The 21,244-nt window shown below is 46.4% G+C and overlaps 1 protein-coding gene across 1 annotated transcript; it reads right to left on the bottom strand.

Moving 5' to 3' along the window:
- Nucleotides 1-4,018: 4,018 nt before the first annotated feature.
- On the bottom strand, nucleotides 4,019-21,243 carry MPHOSPH10 (M-phase phosphoprotein 10). Its single transcript, XM_053273183.1, has 11 exons — nucleotides 20,988-21,243; nucleotides 17,976-18,639; nucleotides 15,721-15,881; nucleotides 14,563-14,743; nucleotides 14,262-14,403; nucleotides 12,323-12,390; nucleotides 10,949-11,086; nucleotides 9,313-9,423; nucleotides 8,065-8,172; nucleotides 6,053-6,280; nucleotides 4,019-4,220 (listed from the first exon to the last, which is right to left on the bottom strand). The coding sequence occupies exons 1-11, from the start codon at nucleotides 21,071-21,073 to the stop codon at nucleotides 4,074-4,076; spliced, it is 2,034 nt and encodes a 677-aa protein (XP_053129158.1). The 5' UTR covers nucleotides 21,074-21,243; the 3' UTR covers nucleotides 4,019-4,073.
- Between the last annotated feature and the right edge of the window lies 1 nt (nucleotide 21,244).

The raw sequence follows: 21,244 nt of genomic DNA, 5'->3' as shown, positions 1-21,244 counted from the left end.
ATTTCCCTTCTTATAACTGTAGATAGCATCTTACAAAACGTCAGACCAAAGACCGTTTTGAAAAAAGAAAAAAGAAATGTGAACGGCTGCTCTTCTGTCACATGAAATCAATTGAATTTACCTGCTCTTTCCATTAGCCAGCATGACTGTGGCCTCGATCACTCTCTATTATGTAGAGAGTCTTTTAATTTATTTTTCAGATGGTGGCCTTAAGGCCTCTCCCTATTAGCTGTAATTGTGGTCTCTTGCTTTTGCCTGAAATTTTAAACTAATGCAATTCTAGCCTTTGTGTGACTTTAATTAACTGTGACAAATTCCCCCAAAAGCGCATTTGCAAATAACACATAATTTACGAGGTCACCGAAGGAAAAATATTTTAATGCCCTATTAAACCAATGACACACATTGGTTTCAGGTTCTTAATAGCATTGTTTGATAGGCAAAGGGAAAAGAAAACAAATCCCAAAACAGTTTGCTATAATGCATTTAGGACACAGACCTTCCTTGGGAACTTTTAAAAGGGGTAATATAGCTAGCAATAGCTCCGGCAGGTAATTTTGCAGGGAGAAAGCAGACCTTAAATTCCCTAGTAATTTTGCCTGCCTCCAGCTTTAGCCTCGTTAAGATGGGGAAACGGCACTAGTTTAACTGAACAAGATCTCAGAAGTTCTTACAGCTCAGTGCAAGTCAGTCTCTTAGCTCTTCATACCTTGCACCAGTCCTGGCTATGAGGCACAGAGACCCTGTCCTCCCTTAGTGCTATCCAAGGACTCATGAAATAAAACAGAATTTTTTTATTAATTTTTTTTTAAGTGAAGTGAAACAGATTTTCAAACCCTTTGTTGCCAAGAGTCCAATCTGGAGAACCCAGCGTAGGGGTGGGGAAACTTGGTCCTCCAGAGCAACATCTGGAGGGCCAAGTCCACCCACCCCGACTTGGAGCATTTAGTGCACTTTTCAGCTTAACTTGGCCCTCCAGATGTTGTGGAATTACAACACCTATCATTCCCAGCCACAATTTATCATGGCTGGGGACGGTAGAAATTATATTTTTATACATTTAATTTTTTTTACATTTATATCTCACGCCTTTCAAGGAGCCGAGAGCAGTATACATGGTTATGTTTATCCTCACGACGACTCTGTGAGGTAGGTTAGGCTGAGAGATACATGACTGGCCCAGAGTCACCCAGTGAGTTTCATGGCTGAGTGGGGATTCAAACTCGGGTCTCCCCAGTCCTAGTCCAGCACCCTAGCTACTGCACCACGCTGGCTCAACATCTGGAGGGCCAGGTTTACCCACCCCACCCTCACCCTAGAACATTTAATGCACTTTTCAAATATATGTGATAGTGAGCAGCAGGGTATAGGACGGCAGGCCTCAGAGCCACCCTACGGGGATTAGACACATTGAACGCAGGCCAGCAGTTACAAAAGCAGAAGGTGGTTTACTTTAGCAAAGGGATAAAAGCCTGGCTTTGAAGAAGAGTGGGCGAGAAAAATGTTAACACTGCCACACATTAAACCAAATATTATAAGGAAGCTAAGTAGCAGATGCCTTTGGCCTGTTCCAGGAGCAAAAGGAAGATTGCATGTTGAGCCTCCAAGTCCTACCAGGCAGACTGACTCCTCCTCCTCTTGAGTAAGACTTCCTTGGGGTGCAGGCACTCCTGGAGGCAGGGCCCATCCCATCCCTGCAAAGCTGTCTCTGCTCTGCTGGGCATCCAAGCTCTGCTTCCAACTTTTTGCTAAACACAAACCAAGGGGGAATTGCAAATCACAGGAACCGGAGCTTTAAACTGAGTGAATGCAAAGATTTTGTTACACGGGGCAGGAGGGGGAAAGAGACATTATTAAAGAGCAACTTAGGATTTAAGTGAGTGCACTGCTCAAAGTGCTTGCACACATTCTGAACAATCACGACGACAATCCTGAAAAGTAGGTCAACGGGGCGAGTTAACATTTACCTGTCTCCTGAGCAGAGCCTTGAGGATTCTATCACACCTCAGACTGAGCTCTGCCCGCCCCAAGCACCCCCCCCCCGCCCAATCCACTTTGCAGCACTTTCCCCAGTCATCACCTCTGGTGCTGTTGTTGAAGGAGCAACAGCAAGACCGAGGAGCATCTCAGAAGCTCCAAATCCACATCCAGCTTCCCTCCTAAGTGTTAGAATCGCCCAACAGGCACCACAGTGGGGACTCATGAATTGCTCATGCCCAGCAAGACCAGCTGATAGGTTGCTCTGAACCTATGGGACAGAGCACAATACAAATCAAATATCATATTTACACCTGAATAGAAGACAACTCTTGAGTTTAAGGCAACTCTCTTTTAAAAAAATGCTGGTTAAATAGAGGCTACACGTATATTTACCCGAGTGGGACTCAGAATTTAAGATGAGCCCAATTTCTAACATCAAAGAACTTGGGGGAAAACTAGCATTGGATTCAGGTAAATTGGACGGTGGGGGGAAGCACTGAAGGCGAGACAGAGCAGCTTGTCTAAGGCTACATAAAAAATTTGAGGATGTGGTAAGAATTGAACCACATCACCTTAAGTGGTGCAGCAGGGAAATGCTGGACTAACAAACAGAAAGTTGCCGGTTCGAATTCCCGCTGGTGTGTTCCCCAGACTTTGGGAAACGCCTATATCGGGCAGCAGCGATATAGGAAGATGCTGAAAGGCATCATCTCACACTGCACGGGAAGAGGCCATGGTCAACCCCTCCTGTATTCTACCAAAGACAAACACGGGGCTCTGTGGGCGCCACGAGTCGAAATCAACTTGACAGCATACTTGACCTAACCGTTAAGAATTGAACCACACTTCCCAACTCTTCACTAGGACTCTTAATATGTCTCGTTCTACTCAGCTTACAAACTTGCAACCCTACGAGCACAATGGCCCTACAGCAGTGGCATGCTTTGCCTCCAAGGACAGCTGGTGGAGCATGATTGCAAAGAGGTTGAGTAGTTCAAATTTTGCTTCTGCCATCAACTCAATAGATGGCCTTAAGTATGTTACTCCTCATCCTCACCTCCCCAGCTGTAATGCGGGGGAAAGAATACTTACCTTACAACAGAGGTTCTCAAAAGTGCGTCCCCAGATGTTGTTGGACTACAACTCCCATCATCCCCAAATCAGTAATCCTACTGGGCCAGCGCAAGATCCTTGTGCAAGCCTCCACGGTTCTTTGGATCTTGGCCAACACCACAATCCAGTCTGTGGCCTACAGTTCTGGTGCAGAGATCAAGAGCAAATCACTGTTGGCTGGTTTGGATGAACTGGCAAACTCTGGTTTGCTGCACTAGAGAGGGAACCAAAGCATTGCCAGCGAATTCAGGACCAACCAGAGAAAGTACCTTTTCCACACAGGCGATCATTCATTCATGGAATTCTCTGCCACGCGATGGGGTGATGACCACCAGCTGGGATGGCTTTAAGCGTGGCTTAGACAAATTCCTGGAGGACAGGTCTATCAAGGACCACTAGTCCTCCAGGCTCAGGGGCAAGGTGCCTCCAAATACCAGTTGCAGAGCAGCCACAGCAGGAGGGGGCATGCCTTCATCTCTTGCTTGTGGGATTCCCAAGGCATCTGGTGGGCCATTGTGTGGGCCTGGGGCCTGATCCAGGAAGGCTCTTATGCATGTGAAGGCAGGGAGGTGGGGGTGGGACTGAGTCCATGAACCCAAAGCTTTGTTTTGTGATGCCAACTCATGGTTTGGAGGAGTAATTGACTTGATGGCAAAGCAGAAAGGTAGAAAGTTTGCATTTTAAAAGAAGTCAGAGGGGTTTTTCTTTGGTTTTTTAAACACACAAACACAGAAACAAAAGCTATATTTAACTTTAGATTACAGTTGTGCAGGAATAGAGCCTGCCCTTCCATAAACAACATTCAGCATATCCAATCATCCCTTTCACTTAGGCTCATTCTGAGTAATTCCTAGCGTCCTTTTTAAGTGTAAGCTGCCTTTTAAACAACCCTATGTAAAACAAAGAATAAAAATGCAGGCTTAAATTAGGAAAAAAAACCTCTTAGTTTAATTTATACAAAATAGTGCATGCATAATATATTACAGCTTCAGCTTCTGGGCAGAGAGCTCTCGCTTCTTCGGTTTCCTCTGGCTTTTCTTTGCATCTTGAATTTGCATTTTCACTTGATCTTGCAACTGAGCGAAGAACGCTTGGGAGGACTTCAAAGCCTTGTCTTTGCCATCATCCTAGAAGAGAGCAACTTTTATTCCATAACAACAGAAACACAGGCACACAACTAAAAATGCACAGCAGTTCCTGCCACTTAATTGTTTCAGCAGAGACACCCCCATTTGTATCCCAATTGATAACTAAATGGCAAACAGCTGTTGCGTTATGCAAGACCTTTTTGCTGGCAGCACAATAAATCCAAAAAGCTGAAGGGATACTTGGCGTTATCTACACTCTCATGCTTAACGCATATTAATGAGAGATAAGCATGCACTGCTAGCCACAAATCCCTTTATAACATTGATAGAGAAGAGCCATGGTGCTCTGGTGGAATTTTTTTTAAAAAAGAATGCCATCAAGTTGCTTTCCTGTAGTCACTCAGCACTTTAAAAGTCTACGTTTTTACTAACAAGGCAAATCGGAAAGATTTTTATTTTTAAAAACTTTACATTTGTGATCACTGGAAAAATCTTTGATTCGAGTCACTTTACAGCCCGACAGAGTTGATGGTACAGAGAATTATCATGTACTACTGTCAAGGTATTGTCTATTTTTCACTTTTTTGGTGTTTTACTTGCATACACTTTTGGATGGTTTATCGACCGTAATAAAGTTTGGCTGATTGATCCTGTATCTGTCTCAGGATATTCTATGCAGAATGCTTACTTCTTCATTTAAACAGCAGCAGCAGCAGCAGCAACAGACTACCAAGATGATAAGCAAACCTTGACACTTAGTGGATCATGTCTGGTAAAGATTAAGCAGCAAAACTTGAATTCTGGGAGGGCCAGAGGAGCCTGAATAGCGATTTTCTTTACTGAACAGGGGCAGAGCAATTGGCCCTCTCCATCCCCAGCACAGCATCCCTCCGGGCTAAATGTTGCTGGTGTCTATCTTATATTTCTTTTTAGATTGTGAGTCCTCGTTGCTGGTGTCTATCTTATATTTCTTTTTAGATTGTGAGTCCTTTGCAGACAGGGATCCATCTTTATTTATTTTATTTTTATTTTTCTATGTAAACTGCTTTGGGAACATTTGTTGAAAAACGGTATATAAATATTTGGTGGTGGTGTTGAATATCTGAGGCCCCAGCCCTGAGCTGCTGTTTTTAGAAGGTTAGAAGGTATGACTTATTCTCTGCTGCCCCAGAAGGTAGGGTAAATTTCAGCTGAAAATTAGGAGAAACATCTTAACAGCAGTTCAACAACGGAACTGGTTACCTAGGGGTGGGGGTGGGCTCTCCCTCATTTCTCACTGTGGACAGGAAGATGCTCCACATAAGGACGTTGGGAAACCAAGACAGGAGGCATTATAGAGAGGAGATCTGGTCTTGTGATAGCAAGAATGACTTGTCCTCTTAAGCTAAGTAGGGTCCACCCTGGTTGCATGGGAATGGGAGACTACAAGTGTTTGCACTTTTAAGATATTCCCCTCAGGGGATGGAGCCGCTCTGGGAAGAGCAGAAGGTTCCAAGTTCCCTCCCTGGCTTCTCCAAGATAGGGCTGAGAGAGATTCCTGCCTGCAACCTGGGAGAAGCTGCTGCCAGTCTGTGTAGGCAATACTGAGCTAGATGGACCAAGGGTCTGACTCAGTAAATGGCAGCTTCCTATGTTCCTATATAGAAGGTGGGGCAGCAACAGAGAAAACCTGTCTACATTTCTAGAAGCAGCCCTGGGTTTCTTAGGACTTGCACCTCCATGCTTTGTTAACAGCCACAGAACCCCTACAGCAGTGTTTCTCAGGCTTGGGTCCCCAAGTGGGTTGTTGGGCTACGACTCCAACAAGTCGGAGTTTCCAACTCCAGCATACATCATGCTCAAGGTGTTTGCTATTGCTTCCATGATCTTACCTTGAGCAGAGATGTTCTGCCTGCCTTGGTTAGCTTCTTCAGTTGTGCAGCAGAAGCCTTTTTATTCAGTTTGGTGCTTTGCTCCGAACTCTTCTCCAGGACTCCCTGCCGTTTCTCTTTCTCCTTCAGCCTGATACGCCTTGCGAGCTTCTTTTTTCGCCGCTCCCTCTTTTTGTCTGTGGAGGTCTTTTCGGCATCTGTTTTCATATCTCCACCTTTGTTCTTCTCCTTGAAAGAAAAGTCAGTCAGTCAGTCCTTTTATTACAGTCAGTGACCAGACCAAAAGGAGTTATAAATATACAATGGAAATACAATAAAACAACATGAGATAATATCACCAAAATATGTATATCTCTCTATCCATTATACAACTATAGCAAAACAATCACCCGAGCAAAACCACCACCTCAAAGGAGTCTACTCCTAGACAGTTAAGAAGAAACAATATATCAGCAACCTGTTCATTGGTATTATTAACATGTTATTGACAGGACCAGATAATTTACTTAAGAATAGCCCTGCTTGGCCCCATATAGGGCCCAAGGCCCATCTAGTCCAGCATCCTGTTCCACACAGTGGCCCACCAGATGCCCACAGTGGCTCCACCTCTGGGGAGCCCACAGGCAAGAGGTATGTGCATGCCCTCTCTCCTGTTGTTGCTCCCCTGCAACTGGGGTTGAGAGGCACCGTGCCTCTGAGGCTGGAGGTGGCCCACAGCCACCAGACTAGTAGCCATTGATAGACCTGTCCTCCATGAATTTGTCTAAGCCCCTTTGAAAGCCATCCAAGCTATTGGCCCCACCACATCCCATGGCAAAGAATTCAATAGATGAATTATGCACTGTGTGAAAAAGTGCTTCCTCTTGTCAGTCCTAAATTTCCCAACCTTCAGTTTCATGGGATTTACACATAGTTTTCATATTAACATATTAATATGTTGATTGGTCATATCTTCCAAATTCTGCAAGCAACTACACAGAATCTAGCAATGTTAAGAGAAATTCCAGGTTTTTCAAGTAATCTACCTGGATATTTATGCAAAATAGGAACAATCAACTCTAAAAACCTCAGAAAGAGTGGAATTAGGACCTCTGGGTGAATTAGGCAAATATACATATATTTGCATAATTTATTTTACTTCCGCTAGGCATAAGGAGGCATAAGGACTCTGAAGCCCACTCCCAACTATTGAAAAATCCTCTCAAGCCCACCCACCCCCCTCTTCAGAGATGCCGGCTGGCATAGCTAGCCTTCAGGGAAATGCACCAGGGACGTGCAGGGGGGCACTATTGCACCCTGCCACTGCTCTGCTTCATCCTGTTCTCCAGTGTGCTGTCAAAATACCTCTGCTGTTTGAGAGAACCCTTGCAGATTAGTTTGTTTTATAACGTTCCTGCCGGTTTACTTTTGTGACTGTCTCCACTGTGCTCAGTATTTTTATCATTATTGTTGCATGCTTGTTTTTTGGTCAGCAACTCTGGATGCTCCTTGTGAGCAGGAAAGTGGGAAATAAATGTTGGACAATCATAAGCACGTTAAGATTTCACTGAAAGGTCTTTGGGGTGCAGGGAAGCAAAATAAGCCAAACGGACTCCATTGGCTTCCTCTATTATTATTATTATTATTTTACATTTATATCCCGCTCTTCCTCCAAGGAGCCCAGAGCGATGTACTACATCCTTAAGTTTCTCCTCACAACAACGCTGTGAAGTAGGCTAGGCTGAGAGAGAAGTGACTGGCCCAGAGTCACCCAGCTAGTCTCATGGCTGAATGGGGATTGGAACTCGGCTCTCCCCGGTCCTAGTCCAGCACACTAACCACAACACCACACTGGCTCTCACTGGCTCTAGAACAGGGGCTCTCAACTTTGGGCCCCCAGATGTTGTGGGAATACCAGGTGGAGGACCCCTGCCCTGGGAGAGGAGAGCATCCCTAAGGACGGAGTGCATTTTCTGCACAGAACACAGACAGCCGAGAGGAAAGCATGCGGCCCCATTCAAGGAGCGCCTTACCTTGATCTCTTCTGGAGCCAGGAGAGCAGCATTACTGACACTGACTGGTGCTACTTCTTCCATACTTATTGCGGGGAGATTCGAGACGACTTTAACCTCTGGCACCGGCTAGAGAAGGAAAGGCCAAAGAGGAAGGCATGTTAAACCTTTCGTTTGATAACATTACATGACTTCAGAATTCAGAAGTAGTTGCACCTGGCTTTTCCCAAAGAGATGCCACTGAGGGCAATAGAGCTATATAGACCCAGAAATCCCTCCCTGGGTGCCCCTGCCTGTGGAAGTTAGGCAAGTGGTTAGTGGAGAGCAGATGTTCATGGCAACACACAAACTGGGCAATAGCCTCCCTGGATTTTTACACCTGGGACATTCCCTGCTATTCTTGCAATGTCACATAAAGTCCATCCTATTCTCTTCTGCTTTTAACAATACCCAAACCCTCCTAATTGCCTTTCTGTCATTTTAATGATGTTTTATTTTGACATGTACCTGCAGGGAGATCTGCTGCGTTAATGGTCTTTTATTGTGTTGGTTTTTAGCTTGATTTAAGAAAAGCCCTGCTGGGATCAGGCCCAAGGCCTCTCTAGTCCAGCATCTTGGTCCACACAGTGGCCCACCAGATGCCTCTGGGGAGCCCACAGGCAAGAGGTGAAGGCATGCCCTCTCTCCTGCTGTTGCTTCCCTGCAACTGGTACTCAGAGGCATCCTGCCTCTCAGGCTAGAGGTGGTCCACACTCAGCCACCATACTAGTAGCCACTGATGGACCTGTCCTCCATGAATTTGTCTAAGCCCCTTTTTAAAGCCATCCAAGCTGGTGTCCATCACTTCATCCTGTGGCAGAAAATTCCACAGATCAATTATGTGCTGTGTGAAAAAGTACTTCCTTTTGCCGGTCCTACATTTCCCAACCTTCAGTTTCATGGGATGACCCCTGGTTCTAGTGGTGTGAGAGAGGGAGAACATTTTCTCTCTACTCCATGCATAATTGTATAAACCTCAATCATGTCTCCCTGTAGCTGCCTCTTTTTATTGCAAGCTACCTTCAGCTCAGTTGGTAATAAGGCAGGATATAAATACCTTAAACGAATAAAATATAGACTTGAAAGTCTCTTTGGTCTCTAGGCCACACCCAGTATTTGGAGCTTTCAAGAAGCACTTAGATGATATTTTTTCTCAGCCCTCTACTACTAAAATAGTATAGTTTTGCCTATACAATTAGATAAAGAAAACTGTAATGTTACCATACTTACTGGTTTGGGTGTGAAGTGGAAATTGGAAAGGGCATCCAGCTTGAGGAAGAGGGAGTCCATCATCTTCTGAATCTCGATATGCTCAGGTTTTTCTTCCTCTTCAGATTTTTTCTAGGTTAACAGCAACGTAGAATTAATCAGAACAACTCCCAAAGGGCCCCATTCACTCAACAGCAAAACACTAGGAGGCAAAAGCTTAACTATGCAAGAGAAACAGGAGCCATGTATAACCGCTTACAGAAGAAGATGGGAGCTAAATCAATCTTGGCTAAATCCAGATCCTGGGTGTTTACAAACCATACCTGAGTTATTCTAACAAAGGCTCTAAGAACAACATACCCCAATTGTCAGATTGTGTGTTTGTAAATTTCGGCTTAAGGTTTCAGAAATACTGAAACAGTGGCTTGGATCCAAAGATACACAAGTGGGAGTCTGCATTTACAGAGGGAGTTGGGCATTTGCCCACCTCCCCCACTGGAGCCCCTGCACCTTCCAAAAATCTGCTCCCAAGGACTGGACAACTCTCTGGGCTGGCATGAAATGTGGCTGGGCCGGGGGGAGGCCTTCAGCAGCAATCGGGGGCCCTTTGCACAAGTGGAAGCACCTTCCGTTCAAACCTATGTTGAGATTCTCATTGCTTAGTTGACACAATTCAACAGAAGGAAAGCTAGAACTGCTTCAGAGGTCACCACCGACGGAGTCACAGGGGACAGCATTATGAGTCAGTCAGTGTTCCCTCTAATAGGGATCCTCAGATGTTGTTGACTACAAGTCCCAGAATCCCCAGCTGCAACGGCTTTTGCTTGGGGATTATGGGAGTTGTCATCAACAACAGCTGGGAATGCCTGTCAGAGGGAACGCGAGCTGACTCATATTCAAAAAGGTTCTCTGGCTTTATGTGCATTAGCTAAATCATGCGAGTTGCCACAGAATCTTTCATCAAGGGGTTGCACAGTAGAGCAAGCATGACAAAAAGTGCTATGTAGTTTTTATGTCTAAACTTCTAAAGCAATTGTAAGACTGAGTGTGGCCACAGAAAAAACTGAGACGGAGCCACAGTGCATTCATTCTCGAGGCTTCTGTTCCTTTCGGTGTTAGGGAGAGAGAGCCCAAGTTTTCAAGTCCCATAAAGGATGTCCAACAAACCCATAGCTTCTAAACCTGCTCAAGACCCAGCCAGTTGTGAGCACAACATACAGACAGAACTGGGTTCTCCAGTGCAGGGAGTTCTCACACTTGGCTCAATGATATAAACATGAAATGTTATTGCATTTTAACTTTTGTAAACCACCTTGGGATGCCTCATGAAAGGCGGCATAAAAACGGATCCATCAATCAATCATATGGCTTTCGATGATGGGAGATGAAGTCCAACCACATCTAGGGACTCAAGTCTGAGAAGCCCTGCTCTAGAGCCCGGAATCCAGAGCTGCACAACTCTGGCCCGCCAGCTTTTGCTGGACGACCACTCCCATAATCTCCAGCCTCGGTGACCAAGAGTGAGGGGTGATTGGAGTTGTAGGCTAACAGCTGTAGGAGGGCCGGAGATGTGCAGCTCGGCCCTAATAAAAACCCCTTGAACAGACGGGCTCCCTGGATTTAAGGCACAGCCCATGCAGGCTCCGCCAGGACATACCTGGTTAAGTTTTAAATATTCTTGCTCATAAATTTCAGCCAGACTCAACTTGCTTTTCTCGTGATCCAGAGTCAGGCGCTTTTTGTATTCATAGGGGTCTTCTTTTGGTTTTACTTTCCGTACAACATCATCCCAAGCCTAGAACAAAAAAGTGTCAGAGAGAAGCAGCCATGTGAGAACAAGAGCTTCCACTCACAGGCAGTCGGGACCCCTCTCCTCCTCCTCCTCCTCCTCTTTGGTTACAATCCTGAGAAGCGCAAATCAGCACACAGTACAGTTCTCGAGGTGGAACAGTCAAGGGGAGGGCGCTTTCTGTGGCATCTCACTTCACTCACACATTTACACTCACACACCAGACTGAAGCATAATAATAATAATAATAATTATTATTATTATTATTCCTACTGTCTCTTCACTCTTTTGAAATTAAAAATAATGCCAACCAAGCAGGAGCTACTGTTTTAGATTATGTTAAAATATTTCCAGTAAATTTTAATCATCTGGACAATGGAAAACATTACTTAACAAAAAAAAGATTCAGCAAAATGGGAGGGGTGGGGTGGCAATTAAAGCTGCAAAGTCAAAAACTGCAGAATCCAATAAGACAGGAGTTCTCAAGTTTGGGTCCTCAGATGTTGTTGGACTACAACTCCCATCATTCCCAACCAGTGGCCAAAGGGGCTCATGACACTCATTGTGGCCGGGGATGTTGCAAGCTGTAGCCCTCCAACATCTGGGGGCCCAGCCCTGAGGACCCCTGCAAGATGACATTTACCAATGAGCCAGCATGGTGTAATAATAATAATAATAATTCAATTTCTATACCGCCCTTCCAAAAATGGCTCAGGGCGGTTTACAAAGAGAAATAACAAATAAGATGGCTCTTGTAGTGGTTAGAGTGCTGGACTAGGACCGGAGAGACCCGAGTTCAAATCCCCCTTCAGCCATGAAAACTAGCTGGGTGACTCTGGGCCAGTCCCTTCTCTTTCAGCCTCACCTACTTCACAGGGTTGTTGTGAGGAGGAACTTAAGTACGTAGTACACCGCTCTGGGCTCCTTGGAGGAAGAGCGGGATATAAAATGTAGAAAATAAATAAATAGAAATAAATGAATATTTCGCCACTGGTGAAACATGGCAATTCAAACACCTGACTACAAAATATTAAGCGGGCCTTCTGAATTGTTCTAAAACAGCACACTCATCAAATGGAGGAAACGGAGGCAGCAGCAACAGCACCATCTTAAGTTGCATTGATGCGAAAGGAGCCTTACCAAGGATACAGTCTACTAGGATAGACTTCTGATCCTGTCAGGTTCTCCCTCCCCAGTCCACCCCTGCCAAAGCACTGAAGGCATGAAAGGCATCTTATTAACCTGGTCTTTTATCCTTCGCTTGATGATCTCTTCCAGATCAAGAGTGGTTTCTTCTGTGATCACAGGAGCTGAGAATACAACAAGTTCCGTATTTTGGATCAGTCACTTCATTATGGGCAAAGCAGAACACCTCTTGACAATCGGACACATGCCACGCGTTAATGCAGCCCAACTCTTTTTTGCCGGACTCTGACCTGAACACAACAACTAGGTACACACATACGGGGCTGTTTGGACAATCATAACTGGGGTAAGGTACAGCTGCAGAAACAGGGGAGTTCCTGGAATAGGACTGTTCCAAGATTAGGCTAGGATTGCCTTCTGCCAGTAAAGACAATCAGCCAGGAGTCCTTCTATTCCACCAAGTCTGCCTCTCATGAAAACTGTGGACCTGAAAGTTGGTGGGTGGTAATATTACTACGCTCGCTTCAAATGATGAAATGAGTGCTAAGTAGGGATGGGCCCGGACCGGTCCAGAGGCCATTAAATAAGCCTCCGGACTCGTCTGGAGCTGGGTGGTTCGGTCCGGGGGTGGGGGGTACCTTTAAGAGCGGCGGGAGGGTTTACTTACCCCTCCCGCCGCTTTCCCGATCTGTCACTGTAATCCTCTGTGTAACTGGGGCAAGATTATCCTTGTAACAAAAGGAAAGAGGCAAGGAGAGACTTTTACGGGGGAGACGAGCCTTTGAGGCGCCTCTGCCCCATCGACCTGCGCAGATAGCGTCAGCATCAGCTGGCTTGAAGCCATCTGTGCCGGACGCTGCTGGGACTGTGGAGAGTCTCCCGCCAACAGGTCATAAGACTTGCAGTTCAGTGACCAGGTGCATCCTTCAGTCAGCACTGCCGCCAGAGCACGAGGGACGCTTGGACAAAGCACCACTTGATCTTCGCCCTCCAGGCAAAAAGAGCTCTTACCCTACTGACTCCCCCTCTCACATCCACGGAGATCAGAGCAACTGAAGTGCCGGGAAGGGCGAGCGTGGCAGCGATGGCGGCGGCTATACCCCTTCCCTTCCCCGACGTTACTTGCAAAAAGCCCCCCAGCACGGGGGGTACCCCCCCCACCCCAGTGCCGGACCACAGTTGGCGGTTCCGTGCACACCCCTAGTGCTAAGAGACTAAGTCATGCTCTCCCTCCTTAGCTGAATAAACACAAGTTTATGGCCTGTACACTCTGGAAGACTTAAAGAAGATGTGCAATTCCTACCACTCACACAGAAGCATGGTTTGCAATAGGGATTTGCATAGGACCGGTTTGGAGACCCTTTATGGGCCTCCAAACCAGTTTGAATGACCAGTGGTTCTGCTGGTTCAAAGGCAGGGAGGGGGGTTGACTTTAAGGGCAGGGGAGGGTGCACTTACCCCTTCTTCCACCAGCGCTCTGTTTGCAAAGGGACCACCGGGACGACAGCGCACCTCCCTGCTGCCTCGTGGCCTCCTTGGTCTCTACGTAACTGGAAGTACCCAATGCATCTGTGTGCGTCGGCGTGTGCACATCGTGCCCATGTGCAGGCACATCGGGTATTTCTGGTGACGTAGGGGCCGAGGAGGCAATGGGGCAGCAGGGAGGTGCGCTTTGCAAACAGAGCGTCAGTGGAGAAAAAGCAGAGGGAGGGGTAAATACACCCTCCCCCACCCTTAAAGTCACCCCCCCACCTTCGAACTCCCCCCGCCCTGTTCTGTGCACATCTCTAATTTGCATAAGAGCCAGTGCCTCTGTGTTAGGACCAAGTTGTGGCTGCCATGGTTCACACAATCCCAGTGGCGCAGTGTCCGGTCCTCAGCCACAGAGGTGGCATTCTGAGAACACTTCTGGGCCATGAGCTCAACAGCATCCCCAACATGGTCTCCCGGCTTTTCTGGGAAGGCTCCATACAGGCATGCACTGCCCTGGGATGGACTTTTAACAGAAGAAGATGCCCATCAATCCAAGATTTACCCATTTTGACTGCGTGGTCAAAAAGCAGCATTTCTTCCAAAAGGCTGTTTTCAGGTCGCTTCTGCCCAGTCACTTCTCCCTTAAGTTGCCAAGGCTTTTCCTTTAGTAGCTGCTCTTCTAGCGATTTGATTTTTTCACTCATCTGCAAGAGAACAATTTATCTGATTAATTCCCCCAAGATTCACACCGTGCCCCATTCATTTCCTGCTTTTGTAAAGCGCAGGATTTCATACTTGCTTTAAAAGGGGCTATCAAGAGATAGATGCATTTGGATCCCAAGCTGGCATGCAACCCAAGTTACCTTTTCCTGTCTTTTCTCAAAAGATGATTTCACTCTAGGGGAACTGTTGATTTTCTGCTGGCGTGTGTCTGTATCTTCTTCCATGTCACTGTCATATGGCAAACTGAATGTCACCCTTTTAGAGGTCTCTGTGTTTTCTTCATCCTCTTCTGATGGTTCACCATCTTTCATGTTGTCAATTCTGAGGTTACATGTATTTTTAAAAAAACCTTTAAAATTTCCACTTTACTATTTTATTTTATTTATTTATTTGATGTATATTCCACCCTTCCAAAATGGCTCAGGGCAGTTTACAGTTAAAACAAACCACTAAAAACAGTAAAGAGCTAAAACAAATTAAGAACAATATAACAACTAACAATTTAAAAACATTTTAAAACAACAATTAAATCATTACAGTAATTAAAACCCCCAAAATCAGGTTTTAAATTTTAAAATAAACCAGATTTTAAAACCCCCAAAATTTAGGATACTGAGTAAGCCTGGGTGAAGAGATGGGTTTTCAGGTGTTTTTTGAAAATTGCCAGAGATGGGGAGGATCGTATCTCAGCAGGGAGTGCATTCCACAATCTCGGGGCAGCAGCCGAGAAGGCCCGTCTCTGTGTAGCCACCAAACGAGTCGGCGGTAACTGGAGACGGATCTCCTCAGATGACCTCAATGGGCGGTGGGGCTTGTAATGAAGAAGACGCTCTCTTAGATACCCAGGGCTTAAGCCGTTTAGGGCTTTGTAAGTTATAACTAGCACTTTGTATTTCATCTGGAAACCTATTGGCAGCCAGTGTAACTCCATCAGTAAAGGAGTGACATGGTCTCTCTGAGATGACCCAGAGACCAACCTGGCTGCCGCATTCTGAACCAACTGATGTTTCCGGACTACATACAAAGGCAGCCCCACGTAGAGCGCATTACAAAAGTCCATTCTGGAGGTTACCAACAGATGTACCACAGTTTTGAGGTCACTGATCTCGAGAAACGTGCGCAGCTGGCATATCAGCCAGAGCTGATAGAAAGCACCGCTGGCCACCGCCTCAACCTGAGAAACCAAGGAGAGGCGTGAATCCAGAAGTATTCCCAGACTGCGAACCTGTTCCTTTTATCTGCTTGCAGTTTCAAATAGACTTCTTAAAATAATAAGGCCACATTCTTCAACCACATACTCATCAACTATGCCATCGTCCTGATCTTCATCTTCAGTTTTGTCGTCTTCTCCCTCACTCTGGTCATCTTTCCTGTCCTTGTGTTCTTCCATGAAGCCTTCATGATTGTCAACCGGATCAAAGTAATCTTTATATTTAAGGTCACGAGCACTTTTAATGGTCTGGGGTGGGGGTGGGGAAGCAAGAGGTGACAAAGAGACAACAAAGGTTCAAAATAAAGTTTAGAGCAAGGACAATGAGCAAAAGATCTGAATTAAACAGCTATGCTCATGAAATATCCTGGAAAATGTGAAGGGTTTCGCCAAAAGCAACAAAGACTAGGCTGTTAACAGCCAATTCCATTTCAAGATGCACAAGCATCAATGTGACCAAATCAGTCAATTTCATCGAAAGCTAACACGCATTCAGAACATGCTATACAACAGGGACATAGTCCCATTTATGATTTTTCCCTTTGCTATTTATGTCTCAAAGATGTCGTGCCATGGCTTTAAGAACCAGTCACTGCAACAGGGCTGAGACGGGGGCTGTTGCCATCTCAGCCCTCCCCCCAGACACTTCTGAGACTTGGAGCCACTGTGGAAAAGAAGAGGAAACAGCTGAGTTTAGCTGGCATGAAACTGTTCCCCATGTAGATGCATTCTAGGGAACAGGCAGTAGGGACCAGCGTTCCCAGATGTTGCTGACTTCAAATCCCAGAATCCCCTGCTGCAATGGCTTTTGCTTGGGGATTATGGGAGTTGTCGTCGACAACATCTGGGAATCCAATAGAGGGAACACTGGTAGGGATGTGCCCAAATCGTTTTGGCACCTCATGGAAGCCGAATTGTTTTGGAGGGGACGAGCGGTCGCTTAAAAAGGAGACACGCAGGTCTCACCTGCTCCTCCACCACCGTGCTGTCAGTTCTAAAAAGCTGCACCGTGCAGCTGCAATGCTGCTCCCAGCAGCCTGCATGTGGCTATACACACATGGCCACTGCACATGCTGGTTTCCCCCCAGTGTCATTTGCCTTCTAACATCAGTCACTATCTATCTCTACAGAGTATGTTGCTTGCCCTTTTTGAATGAAGGATTCACGGTTTGTACTACAAGCGTCTGCAACATCTCCTTGAGCACATGGTTTCCTCCTTTTGGATCTGAGAACTTATCACTTGCATCGTATGTCCTCTTCATATTCTCACATCTGAAGACATCTTGGACTTTGTTTGGATACCTGTATATACCGGTTTTTCATTTTTCAACTGCATATTGTAATTCCACCTGGTATTATGTTATTGTATGACTATATGTGTTATACAGATCTGTTTGATTGTTTTCATGTGTGTTGAGAGCTGGTTATTTATTCATTTAGCATTCATTCATTTCTATTCATTATTATCCTTTGTCCACGGGTTTCTGCATTTTTTTCTCTCCTCCTTTCCGTGGACCCCGGTTTTCTTCCCACTGCACATGCACGGCAGCTGTGTGCGCGCCAATGCCACGCACAGGCTGCTGGGAGCCACACTGCAGCCATGGCTTTTTAGCACTGACAACGTAGCAGTGGGGCAGCAGAGGAGCAGGTAAGACCAGCGTGCCTCCTTTTAAAGCTACCACTCTCTGCACACGCACACGCACACACACCCCACCCCACGGTTGCATGAAATGCTTCGTGTACATCCCTAACAGGCCGGGCAAATCACAAAGGGCTAGCCAACATGAACTGCCCAAGAGGATTTGTTTTGGGGCGTACAGAAACACAGAGGCAGACTCTTAAGAGATACCACTGAAAGCACCTCTACTGCCAACTTCAGTTTTCTTCCTGGATCTGTCTGTACATCAGGATTCAAAAACAGGAACTTTGTAGGGACTCAAGGCAGAACAACTTTGGCCCTCCCCTCCTAAAGATGTTGGACTACAGCTCCTATAATCCTTAACTACTGGTCACTGTGGCTGGGGATTATGGGAATTGTAGTCCAAACACAGCTGGAGGACCCAAGTTGTGCAGCCCTGGTTGCTGCACAAGGAACCCATACCCTGGTTGCTGCACAAGGAACCCATACCCTGGTTGCGAAGTCTCAGAATTTCCCCCTCTTTATCCAGAGCTCTGCTGTGTATGGGGACAAGTGGAAACCATATATTTATATATACTTCTTTGTACACATTAGCCTGTTACAAAAAATTACATTACAAAGCCTTCCTTAAACACTTTGAAACCATGTCTAAATGTTTCGTTTCTGAGCATACTTTTCCGCCAACCATTCCTTGATACCCTTACCTTCATCTTGGCTTCCCCAAATTCCTCTTCATCCTCATCATCTTCAGAAAGAACTTCCTCAAAATAATCTATTCCCTCATCTTCACTGTCCTCTGTCTCCCTGTTTTCTTTCTTCTCTGCTGTGTCCAAAGCAGCCTCCATCTCAGCCAGTTTGAAAAACCGATCGTCCACAATGGACTTTTCTCCCACTGTTTTTTTCACAGTGGTCTTTGACATTTGGGTCCTCTGCTCTAATTCATCAATGTCAAAGTCCATATCAGAATCCTCATCACTGAAGGGATGGCCTTTCAGTCCACTTCTATTTTCTTTAAGCTCGCCTTCCGCATCAGCGCGACCACTGGAGAAATCTGGCTCTTCTTCCCGCTGGTCCTCCTCATCTGTCTGCTTCCCACTGTCATCTACAACAGACCCATCCTCTTCCGAGGCTGGGAGAAGGCAAAGCTCGTTCTCCTCCTCAACATTTCTAGCAACAGTTCTTTTGAAATAGCCAAGAATCGCATTATTCTGGAGTTCTAGCTGTTGCCAGATCTGTTCCTCATCAAAGTTCTCTATCACCAGTTCTTTTAAAGGGCTTCCAGAAAGGACATCAGCCTCCAATGCTTTGTGGAAATCATATAATTTTTTTGTTAGTGAGCTGAAGTCAGCAGCAAGTCCATCCTGAACACTGGAAACAAAACAAAACAAATGGCCAAAACATTATTTAATAGCAGTTGAAACCACAGAGGTTATATATTTATCTCTCTGTAAGACCAGGAGAGGGAGGAAGGCATGAGATCATCACACAGCTGCTGCTCCTGGTTCAGCTTGACCGTCCCAGGTTCAATCCCTGGCAGCATCTACTGTTAGGGGCCCCTGCTAACTGGGCAAAGAGGCACCTTTTACTGTGGCGATTCTCTTTATTTAGCAGGGGGAGAGTAACTGGCCCTATCCACCCCCAGCACAGTACTTCCAGTGACTGTTGCGGGTATGTGTCTTATGTTTCTTTTTAGAATGTGAGCCCTTTGGGGACAGGGAGCCATCTTATTTATTATTTCTCTGTGTAAACTGCCCTGAGCCATTTTTGGAAGGGCGGTGTAGAAATTGAATTATTATTATTATTTTTATTATTATTAATAATGACCCCTTCCTGAAAACTTGGAGAGCCACTACCAATCAACGTAGACAATACTGAGCTAACTGGTCCAAGGGTCTGAATCAGTGTAAGACGACTTCCTTATGCCCTTATAGGTATGTTCGTAAAACAGGCAAAAAGTCAAGGATTCCATTTCCCAGAGTGGTCAAGCAGATGCCTCTCCTGGGAAGCCAGAGTGTGGAGGAACAGACTTCTCTTGCTGTTTGCCCCTGAACAACTGGTATAGAGGTACACTGCCTCAGGGTCCATACAACTACCATAAGAACAGCCCTGCTGGATCAGACCCAAGGCCTATCTAGTCCAGCATCCCGTTTCCCACAGTGACCCATCAGATGCCTCTGGGAAGCCCACAGGCAAGAGGCAAGGGCACACCTTCTCTCCTGCTGTTGCTCCCCTGAAACTGGTATCTAGAGACATCTTGCCCCTGAGGCTGAAAGTGACCTATAGCCACGAGGCTAGCAGCTATTGATAAACCTGTCCTCCATGAATTTGTCCGAGCCCCTTTTAGAGCCATCCAAGCTAGTGGCCATCACCACCTCCTGTGGCAGAAAATTTGATAGATTAATTATGCGCTGTGTGAAATAGTACTTCCTTTTGTCAGTCCTAAATTCCCGGCCCCCTGATTCTAGTGTTGTGAGGGGGACGGATTCTCTGTCCACTCTCTCTACTCCATTCATAATTTTATACACCTCTATCATGCCTCCCTCTACACTTCTATCATAGTTTTTCCCGTGACACTCTGTGGATGCGAAAGCTGGACTTTGAAGAAGCAAGACATAAAGAGTATTGATGCTTTTGAACTTTGGTGCTGGAGAAGACTTTTGAGGATACCATGGACAGCCAGGAAAACAAACAAATGGATTATAGAACAAATCAATCCAGAATTTTCACTCGAGGCACAAATGACCTGGTTCAAACTATCATATTTCAGACACATCATGCGAAGACCCAGCTCCCTTGAGAAGTCTGAAATGCTGGGAAACACTGAAGGAAAGAGAAGAAGGGGACGACCAGCAGCAAGGTGGATGGACTCGATGACGACAGCAATGAATGCACCACTGAGAGACCTTAACGGCCAAGTTGAAGACAGATCATCCTGGAGAGAATCTCTCTATGTCATTGCTAAGAGTCAACACTGACTTGATGGCACTTAATCATTCAATCAATCAATCAATCAAGTCTCCCCATAGTCACCTCTTTTCCAAACTAAAAAACCCAGATGCTGTAGCCTTGCCTCCTAAGGAAGGTGCTCCAAGCATCTCCAGATCATCTTGGCTGCCCTCTTCTGCACCTTTTCCAGTTCTACAATATCCTCCTAAAGACACGGTGACCAGAACGACATGCAGTACTCAAAATGTGGCTGCACCATTGACTTATAAGGACATACTAGCATTTTTACTTTCAGCCCCCTTCCTAAAGATCCTTATCATGGAATCTGCCCCCCGCCCCACACACACTTTTTGCCAACGAATAAAAAACCTTTCTTTAAAGCAATGGCCATGCCCACATCTCAGGGCAAGGAATGCCACTTCCCCCTCCCCGCCCAGGAGGTCCGAAAGCTGGTGGGATTCCTTGCTTTCTTTTAGACCGGAATTCTCAAACTTAGATTACAACCCTCATCATCCCCTGCCACTGTGGCAGGGGACGATGGGAGTTGTAGTCCAACAGCATCTGGGGACCCGAGTCTGAAAGCCCTTGCTCTGGACCCAAGACAGGTCTCGGTGTCTGCTCTCTTCCGCGTGTGGAAGGGAAAGAGAGTCAGGGAGGGGCGCGAGCCGGAGGGAGGCAGCGCCGCCACCCCAACATCTCAGCCCCGCCGAGCTCCCTCCAGGAGACCGGCTCTCCCCGGGGAAGCGTGCCGAGGGTCGCAGCAGCCTCACCTGAGGAAGCGCTCGGGCTGGGCCGTGGCGGCGCCCAGGGCCTCCAAGCACGCGCCCAGCGGCCCGCCACCCTGCTCGGCTGCCATGCTGCCTCTCTCTTCGGCGTCTCCGCCGCTGCGTCGTCTCCTCCCCGGCCGGTAAACCGCGTCCCACGCCCAACTCGCTCCGTCCGGGGAAACGAACACCGCAGCCAAAGGTTCCGCCTCGCAAAGGGTTCCGAGGATATCCCGGGCGGCGCTAGGACCTGGCGGCGGCCC

This window comes from Hemicordylus capensis, chromosome 10 (assembly GCF_027244095.1).
Source record: "Hemicordylus capensis ecotype Gifberg chromosome 10, rHemCap1.1.pri, whole genome shotgun sequence".
In the NCBI taxonomy this organism is placed as follows: domain Eukaryota; kingdom Metazoa; phylum Chordata; class Lepidosauria; order Squamata; family Cordylidae; genus Hemicordylus; species Hemicordylus capensis.
This window is presented reverse-complemented; position numbering and strand designations above follow the sequence as displayed.

Coding starts and splice junctions, on each gene's coding strand:
- MPHOSPH10 (XM_053273183.1), bottom strand. CDS start 21,073: ATGGCAGCCGAGCAGGGTGGCGGGCCGCTGGGCGCGTGCTTGGAGGCC. Junction 12,391..14,261: donor TGACCACGCAGTCAAAATGG/GTAAATCTTGGA, acceptor TTGTATTCTCAG/CTCCTGTGATCACAGAAGAA. Junction 4,221..6,052: donor GCAGAACATCTCTGCTCAAG/GTAAGATCATGG, acceptor GCTCTCTTCTAG/GATGATGGCAAAGACAAGGC.